General features: G+C 47.9%; 2 protein-coding genes across 2 annotated transcripts; one reads left to right on the forward strand and one right to left on the reverse strand.

The window, feature by feature from the left end:
• On the reverse strand, window positions 1-1,720 carry DFJ58DRAFT_647023 (uncharacterized protein; the record flags this gene model as incomplete). Its single annotated transcript, XM_041381445.1, has 12 exons — window positions 1-85; window positions 148-181; window positions 229-308; window positions 363-386; window positions 435-457; window positions 522-536; window positions 587-704; window positions 765-1,080; window positions 1,133-1,181; window positions 1,243-1,269; window positions 1,405-1,459; window positions 1,559-1,720. Coding segments are annotated over 12 exons (988 nt in total), but the record flags the coding sequence as incomplete, so codon positions are not given.
• A 5,733-nt stretch (window positions 1,721-7,453) lies between these two features.
• Window positions 7,454-8,784, forward strand: DFJ58DRAFT_802115 (uncharacterized protein). Its single transcript, XM_041390914.1, has 4 exons — window positions 7,454-7,818; window positions 7,876-7,965; window positions 8,025-8,177; window positions 8,231-8,784. The coding sequence occupies exons 1-4, from the start codon at window positions 7,738-7,740 to the stop codon at window positions 8,516-8,518; spliced, it is 612 nt and encodes a 203-aa protein (XP_041240761.1). The 5' UTR covers window positions 7,454-7,737; the 3' UTR covers window positions 8,519-8,784.
• Window positions 8,785-9,277: the final 493 nt, after the last annotated feature.

Below are 9,277 nucleotides of genomic sequence, written 5' to 3' on the forward strand. Positions count from 1 at the left end.
GCTCCATTACCTCACGAGACAAGGGTGCAGCGCCCGAGGTGACATATCGGACATGACTAAAATCGCAACTCTTGACAGCTGGATGCTAAATAAATGGAAAACACAAATAGGTGAGACCCGATCATTCCGGAATTACGACTTACCGACCTTGCATAATTGTACAAGTTGTGGGGGGACCAACCTTAAGTCTTGTTCAGTCGAGGTCAAAGAAAGCTAAGGACGACGCACATAAGATGGGTAATGTGGTGCCTGGTTATACTCTTCAAAAAGTCCAGAAAGTTATATTTTGCTGTTAAGACAACCGTCATCTGGATGTGCTTCAGTCAGTGTACAACTGCAGATTCGAAGGTATATCGACGCACTCCGCAGAAAAGGGCAAAATGTGCCTACCAAATATTCAGTAATGAAGTAACCAAATTGAACTGAGCTCGTACATTGAACACTAGTCCATAAATATCTGGAAATAGTTAGTTTAACAACAACATAACGATGGCGATGTTGTAAGAACGGTAATGGCTCACGGTATAAAGGAAGCACTGCGCAGTTAATCAAGCCGAGCCCTTCGGATAAACAGTAACCCACTCACCGGCACAGCATACGTCGCCAGGTTTAAATCGTTGTCCGGCATATTCCTCGCCAACTTTGTGGTGCGTAGCAAGCTGAATGACATTTGCAATCGGCGAGTAGTGGGGTATTGCAACGGCCTGATACATAGCATGTGCAAGTTACATCGACACGCAGGTCCTCGCGAAATACGCGCTCACCTTCGGGCGACCAGTTGTCCCACTGGAAAAATTCAGAAAGGCCACCTTAGTTTTCCCTTCACCAGGAGCAAGTTTTCGTTCTGTGAAGTTCGGAGCACTCGCAAGACCTTGTGAAACCAAAGCTTGCACAGTCAATTTCTGCGCGGTATCCGCATCCTCGACGTCAAAAAGAATGATGCGATCCGCAGATACACCAGCGGCATGTGCAGACGACAGGGCCACCTTGAGCGAATCCGGGTGCGTGATGATGACGGCTGCTTTCACTGTACTGATTTGATACACAAGTTCGTCAACTGTGAATAGCGGGTTGGCACCGCTTGTGGGTGTGTCTCAGAATGCTTTAGGCGACTTAGAGGAATTGAGCATACGATACGGCAGCACCAAGTCTATGAGCCGCCCAAGTAGCCACAAGATAATCTGTGGAATTCATGCTGTCAACCCAGACATACACTGCATGTGACGAAGTCAACTCGCATACCAATATGATTTGGACTGTAGATCAACACTATTAGGTGCGCAGAATGAGGGAATCATCAATGCTGCAAGTGCTTAAATTATAGTGTCATTACCAACATCGTCCTCCTCTGCGGTGCCAGACGAGTAAGTACAAGTCAGTACCATGGAAACGCATAGAACGCACGGATGCTATAGCGGATACTCAACGCATTAGCCAAACCATACGTCCGAGCTCTAAGCTGTGAAGTATACGATTAGCCATGGTAAACATAGACCGGGAACAGGAATTGGTATTAACCCCACACCAACTTTCCCGCATTACCCCGCAAAACACTCACCTCCTCAAGCCCAATCTTTCTCCCACTCTGATCATCAATAATCCAGGCACCATTCTTACGAACGGGCCTCCTGACATGCTCCGCATCCAATACGAACTGCGCAAGCGTGAGGTCGTCGGGTATACGAGGGAGGATTCCTGAGGGCGATACGAGTTCAGCCATTCTCTATCAACCTGGGCCAATTCAAAAAGGCAAGAACAATAAGCAAAAGCAAGGGACGCTCTGCAATATGGAAATTCTCATGGTTGTTCTTATACGTCAACATCAACTCACATCTTATCTTCATCCTTTTCCGTCACTGATTACACCATCGCTTGCCGAAAACCTATTGAGGTGTGGCGAACCAGGGCCAACCCGTCCGGTCGAATAGCATTCACTGGAATTCATAAGTATGGTTTTCTCACCAGTATTGCTGTCAGTTTAAAATTAATGCTTGTTCCGAATTTTGATATGATGACAGAATTCATTGAGATATCTAGGGTGTCCATGTCACCTATGGTCCGACAAGTCACAAGATATCGCAAAGTGGCGTCCCTCATTGACGGTTGTTTGCATTGACCACACAATAACAAACAATACGAGTTCCTGACCAAGGACCACCCACATGTATACAAAATCCACTACAAGTTCAAATTTTCACTGGACAACTAATGCGAGGAGAAAAGGCCAGGGGAGACATATAGAGGTATGATCGGCTACTTCAACCCTCTCCTGCATTGACCTATAATCACACCAGCAGTGTCAGGCATACCTCTCGATCTTAGTCGTTATATCTGCCAAACCTCGGGGAGTATAACGATTAATATCGAGTTTGACTTTCCTTCCGCGAGAATATTACCCAACAGCTGGCCAGGAGTCGTTCTGTGGTTGTAGTGCATACTAAGGCCCAGAAAGAGCTTACATCACCAAATCCGATTGTGTTGGGAGGACCAAGGGTGGACTTTGTGGGCATATCTGACAACATACAACATACCTAGGGCTCGGAGTTCGGGCACTATTTTTCCAGCGGTGGGGGAGGCAACGACGGTTCATCAATGAACAGGTGACGCAGGAACCCGAGCCCCTGGAGGACGATAAGGAATATGACACGGTGGTTAATACTGATGACAGAGAGAATCGGCACCATCCTGCGTAGGCGTGCGCGAAGCTGCTTCTTGGCTTCATTCATGTCGTCTGAAATATCTGATGAAACCTTTGCACAGCGTTGCATTGTAGGGGGCCCTGAGCCCGAAGTGGACCTCAAGCTTTCAAAATCTGTACCAGTTTTCTTGGAGGCTCAGTCCCTCAGGATATACATACTGTGCTACGGCAATATCCTACACGATGAAGGTGATCCTGCAATACCTAATTTGAACGTTTCTAATAAATTGTTCGTGGCCCAGATGATCAGAGAAATCGTCATTCTCGTACTCGAAAACCTCCTCGAATATCCTTTCTTGCAAGATTCTTGTCTGTCTGTGGACTCGGCTCTGGGTGAGTACTAATGAATACTCACAATGATACGGGTTCATCGTCTGGATTAGGTGGTTGGACCGTGAGCATTTGCAAGATACAATAAAATGTCTTACGCACCTGGTCGATATCAAGCATTAACGAGATGAAGGGCGCCTTCGAGGAGTAGTTGACTTCGGAGAGATCGACGCTCTGTTGGTTACGGGTCGACAAGGTAGTAAGGCGCGATTGAATGTATAATGTTATCGGGGCCTGCTGCAAGAACGGATAGCGGAGTAAAGACGTGATGGGCAAAGTCCTGTAGAGGGTGTGTGGTCAGTCCGAATGAAGTTTGGAACAGATGGATTGCCATCAGACATGAGGCTTGGGCGCTTCAGCTGCACAGCCGAATATGCTGTAAGCTGTGCAGTGGATACGAGGACAATGGAGAATGTATCGGCTCAAACTTCCAGTGCACTCTCGACCCGAACACTCATTGAGTCTCAGCGTGAAGACATTGACACCCGCTAAGGAATATATCGTCGTAAGTGATGGTTTTGGACTTTGTTTGACGAAAGCTGAGATGGAACTGCGCACGGTAGCTGATTATGTCTTCACCCATCATTGCGGCGCAAGAGACATCGAGGATTATGCCCTGCCAGAAATTTGAAGGACACACGAATTCGACAAGTTACGCTATACATCTGCCAGGCGGAGAGCGGATAATGACTTCTTCATGGGACGGCTCGCTGTGGGTATGGAACATGAAGAGTGGGAAACAGATTGGAGACGACTGGCGGGACCCAGAAGGTGAAAGTGTGGACGATAGCATTGTCTCCGGACGGGAAGAAGGTGGTTAGCGGGAGTAAGGATGGTGGAGTGAAAGTTGTGGGACATCGACACAGGGAAAATCATCGCAAAATGGATGGGGCATACAGACTGGGTGATGTCTGTCTGCTGGAGTGAAGATGGTCGGCGAAGTGTTGAGCGGATCTTGCGATGGGACTGCAAGGGAGTGGGATGTAGAGAACGGAGAGACAACACTCGGTCCAATCGAGATAGGGCACGAGCTACGTGTTGGCTGCCGTCTACTCGCCAGACATGACCATGTTTGCAAACTGCTGGATGCGACCGGCATGTGCCTGGCCAAACGATCCCAAGTACCCAATCAAGATCTGGGATGCGAACACCTGCGAGCTTCTCGGCAATCTCAATTGCGGACACACAATGCGTTTGCCTGGCTTGGACCGCGGATGGAAAAGCGCTTATCTCCGGGTCACACAGTTCAGATCGATCTGATTACCCGATTAGGATATGGGATACTAAAACTTGGAATCACGTCGCAGTGCTGAAAGGGCACATTACCTCAATCCTGTCCATTGCTATATCTCCGAATGGCCGCATCCTCGCAAGCGTATCGTTCGACAAGACAGCACGATTATGGAACCTCGAGAACGGCCAGCCCATCAGTTCGCCCCTCCACCATGCAAGCGTCGTGTCTTCAGTGTCATTTTCGGCAGATGGAAAACTACTAGCCACTGGCTGCTTTGACAAACATGCATACATGTGGGATGTTTCTGCGATATTAAAAGAAGCTGGCCTCGAAGACTTACTGTTGGACCAGCGCGACAAGTCGGAACTCGCTGTACGTAACACTTTCATCACAGATTTTCTCGTTGCATTTAAACATATACATTCTAGACCATTAATGCAACACGACATCCTGTCCAGCCAATCAAGTTTTCCAACCGGGTACCCCGGGGTTTCTTCGATGACTCACCATATCCTCACGTATGTCGCGCATGTCTCATCTAGTACTGTTTATATTGACCTTGATGTTCTCAGCGATCTGCACGACCCGATCCCCACGATGCGCCATCCCAATCCCTGTTTCAATGGGCTCGCAATATCTTCTCTGGTAGTGTACAGATCGAGCTGGACGAGCGTCGCCCAGCAGTCGTTGGCGTCCCATATGCTAAGGGCAAACGTGTATGTCATTTTCTTCCCTCTCGGATATTCAAACCTCATCTCATAGCACACAGAGGAACGCTGTGTGCCAGAGAGAAACGGAGACCAGCTTTGAAAATCCCCACTGCAAGCAGTTTACGCCCTCCCAATAGCAATGTCACACAACAATCCAGCGGCGCAGGTCAGGCACAGTCATCTTCGCAACCACATGCGGCTGCTTCCACCTCCACTGCACCTCCCGTCGTCGCTAATACAACTTCCAGCACCAATCCTGATGTAATAATCAGACACGCTGGATGCTGGACTCGCTTCTGGCTCTTTATCTGTTGTGGCTCTTCTGAGTATACCGACGGTCAACATTAGTTTACTTTCTCGTTCTTTACAATCTCCGTTTTCATTTGATATGCCACGATGTTCATCTCATCTCTGCAGCTTCATGGAGATGTAAAGTTGTTTCCTATTTACACTCGCACCGACCATTTTCAACTGATGTTTCATTATTCCACACAAATAGCATCTACTCTCAGATTCAAACTATGCAGAGGGATCTTTGTAAGAGTCCTTTGAATAGCATTGCGAGGTTATTACACTTCCAAAGTGCACCTTGAAATATTGCTGACTATGAGTACGGGCTCGTCCAACATCTAACGGCTGCATCTCATATTTAGTCGCAGAAGATACAGAGTAGAGAGAAAACAAAACAAACACTCTGGGCGTTCGACAGCAGCACCGTATCGCTGCCAGCGACAGTTATAACGACACTACAGCGTGGCATTCTCGACATCGATGATGTCACACCCAGAGGCCCTAAGTTTAAGACAGAAAGAATTCAGCAATGTACCTCTTGGCATTCAAATTTACAAGTCAAGAGTTAGAAAATGATGGGAGGTCAGCAAGTGAATCTACTGAGTGAAGAAAAACACCTGCTTACAAGCCGCCAATGTTTCTTGATCGATGTGTCTCGAATGGGCGACCTACCGATGAAATCTTTGCTCTGTAGGGGACTTTGAGCCCGAAGTCGACCCCAAGCTTCCAAAACCTGCCCAGTTTTCTTGGAGGCTCAGTACCTCAGGAGATACATACTGTGCTATGGCAATAGCCTACATGACGAAGGTGATCCTACAATATCTATTTTGAGCGTTTCTAATAAATTGTTCGTAGCCCAGATGATCAGAGAAATCGTCACTCTCGTACTCGAAAACCTCCTCGATTACAAGAACATCCTTTCTTGCAAGATTCTTGTCTGTCTGTGGACTCGGCTCTGGATGAGTGCTCACAATGAAACGGGTTCACCGTCAGGATTAGGTGGTTAAACGGTGAGCATGTGCAACATACAGTAAAATGTCTTACGCACCCGGTGGATATCAAGCGTTAATGAGATGAGGGAGTCCTGTAAGGAGTAGTCGACTTCGGAGGGATCGACGTTCTGTTGGTTACAGGTCGACAAGGTAGTAAAGCGCATTTGAATGTGTAATATTATTAGGGTCGGCAGAAAGAACAGATAGCGGAGTGAAATTGTGTTAGGCAAAGTCGCGCGGAGGGTGTGCGGTCAGTCCGGATGAAGATCGGAACAGATGGAATGCGACTCGTGATTACAAACGAGGCTTGGGCGCTTCAGCTGCACAGCCATATATGCTGTAAGCTGCGAAATAAACATCGTACGAGGATAATACATGTGGAAAACGTACCAGCTCAAACTTTCAGTGCACTCTTGACGTTGAGCTTTGGTGTCAAGACATCGACACCCGCTAGGAAACATATCGTCGTAAGTGATACTTTTGGACTCTGTTGGATGAGACTCAAGATGGAGCTGCGCGCGGTAGTTGATTATGTCTTCGCACATCGTTGTGGCGGAGGAGACATCAAGGATAACGCCTTGCCAGAAATTTGAAGGACACACAATAGGGACCAATGACGTTATACATCTGCCAGGCAGAGAGCAGATAATGACTTGTTCATGGGACGGCTCGCTGCGGGTATGGAACATAAAGAGTGGGAAACAGATTGGCAACGACTGGCGGGACGGAGAAAGTGGAGTGCGGACAATAGCATTGTCTCCGAATGGGAAGAAGGTGGCTAGCGGGAGTATAGATGGCAGAGTGAGGTTGTGGGACATTGACACAGGGAAAATCATCGCGAGATGGATGGTGCATAAAGCGCAAGTGAAGTCTATCTGCTGGAGTGAAGATGGTCGGCGAGTGTTGAGCGGATCATACGATGGGACTGCAAAGGAGTGGGATGTAGAGAACGGAGAGACAACACTCGGTCCGATCGTGATAGGGCACGTAAACGTGTGGGCAGCCGTCTACTCGCCAGACATGTCCATGTTTGCGACTACTGGAGATGGCCGTATTGGACGTAATTATGACAATTCCCCATTCGAGCCCCTAGTGAAAATCTGGGATGCAAGGACCGGCGAGCTTGTCGCCACTCTCAACTTGAACGAACACTCAATGTTTTGCCTGGCTTGGACCGCGGATGGAAAAGCGCTCATCTCCGGGTCATTCCAATTTGATCACTCAATTAGGACATGGAATACTAAAACTTGGAAATGTGTCAGAGTACTGGAAGGGCACACCGACACAGTCTACGCCATTGCGATATCTCCGAATGGCCGCATCCTCGCAAGCGCATCGCGGGACAAGACAGCGCGATTATGGAACCTTGAGAACGGCCAACCCATCAGTTCGCCCCTCCATCATGCGGACGGGGTACTTTCTGTGTCATTTTCGGTAGATGGAAAGCTACTAGCCACTGCCTGCAGTGACAATAACGCATACATGTGGGACGTTTCTGCGATATTGAAAGAAGCTGGCCTCCAAGACCTACTGTTGGACCAGCGCGACAAGTCAGCACTCGCTGTACGTGACACTTTCGAATCACAAATTTCCTCATTGCATTTAACATATACATTTTAGACCATTAATGCAACACGACGTCCTGTCCAGTCAATCAAGGTTTCCAACCGGGTACCCCGGGGTTTTTTCGATGACTCACCGCATCCTCACGTACGTCGCGTCGCGCGTGTCCCATCTGGTACTGTTTATGTTGACCTTGATGTTCCCAGCGATCTGCGCAACCCGATCCCCACGATGCGCCATCCCAATCCCTGTTTCAATGGGCTCGAAATATCTTCTCTGGCAGACCCAGTAGTGCACAGGTCGAGCTGCATGAACATAGCCCAACAGCCGTCGACGTCCCATATGCTAAGGGCAAACGTGTATGTCATTTTCTTCCCTTTCGGATATTCGAACTCCATTTCATATCACACAGAGGAACGCATCGGCAAGAGAGAAACGGAGACCAGCTTTGAAAATCCCCACTGCAAGCAGTTCACGTCCTCCCAATAGCAATGCCACACAGCAATCCAATAGCGCAGCTCAGGCCCAGTCATCCTCGCAACCACATGCGGCTGGTTCCACCTCCACCGCACCTCCCGTCGTCGCTAATACAACTTCCAACACTAATCCTCATGTAATGATCAGACACGCTGGACGCTGGACTCGCTTCTGGCTCTTTATCTGTTGTGCCTCTTCTGAGTATGCCAACGGTCAACATTAGTTTGCTCGGCTTATTTTCTCGTTCTTTACGAAGATTTCCGTTTTCATCTGATATGCCACGATGTTTATCTCATCCCCGCAGGACACTTTATGGAGATAAAAGTTGTTTCCTATTTACACTCGTACCGACCATTTTCAACTGATGTTTCATTGTCCCACACAAATAGCAGCTACTCAGATCTAAACTATGCAAAGGGATCTTTGTATGACTCGGAGTCCTTTGAATAGCATTGCGAGGTTATTACACGACCAAAGTGCACCTTGAAATATTGCTGACTATAAGTACGGGCTCGTCTACCATCTAATGGCTGCATCTCATATTTAGTCGCAGAAGATACAGAGTAGAGAGAAAACAAAACAAAACACTCTAGGCGTTCGACAGCAGCACCGTATCGCTGCCAGCGACAGTTGTAACGACACTAGACGGAGTGGCATTCTCGACATCGACGATGTCACACCCAGAGGCCCTGAGTTTAAGACAGAAAGAATTCAGCAATGTACCTCTTGGCGTTCATATTTACAAGTCGAGAGTTAGAAAATGATCAGCAAGTGAATATACTGAGTGAAGAAAAACACCTGTTTACAAGCCACCAATGTTTCTCGATCGATATGTGTCGAATGGGTGCACTGTAGGGGACTTTGAGCCCGAAGTCGATCTCAAGCTTCCAAAATCTATCCAGTTTTGTTGGAGACTCAGTCGCTCAGGAGATGCATACTGTGCTATGGCAATAGCCTACTATAGTATATGATGAAGGTGATC

The sequence above is a fragment of the Suillus subalutaceus genome (assembly GCF_016647625.1).
Source record: "Suillus subalutaceus strain FC151 chromosome Unknown DFJ58scaffold_100, whole genome shotgun sequence".
Classification (NCBI taxonomy): Eukaryota; Fungi; Basidiomycota; class Agaricomycetes; order Boletales; family Suillaceae; genus Suillus; species Suillus subalutaceus.

What these genes read in the sequence shown, in the direction of transcription:
- DFJ58DRAFT_802115 (XM_041390914.1), top strand. Translation starts at nt 7,738, where the DNA reads ATGTGGGACGTTTCTGCGATATTGAAAGAAGCTGGCCTCCAAGACCTA. An exon ending in ATGACTCACCGCATCCTCAC is followed by an intron (nt 7,966 to 8,024) that starts GTACGTCGCGTC and finishes TGATGTTCCCAG; the next exon opens with CGATCTGCGCAACCCGATCC. An exon ending in CATATGCTAAGGGCAAACGT is followed by an intron (nt 8,178 to 8,230) that starts GTATGTCATTTT and finishes CATATCACACAG; the next exon opens with AGGAACGCATCGGCAAGAGA.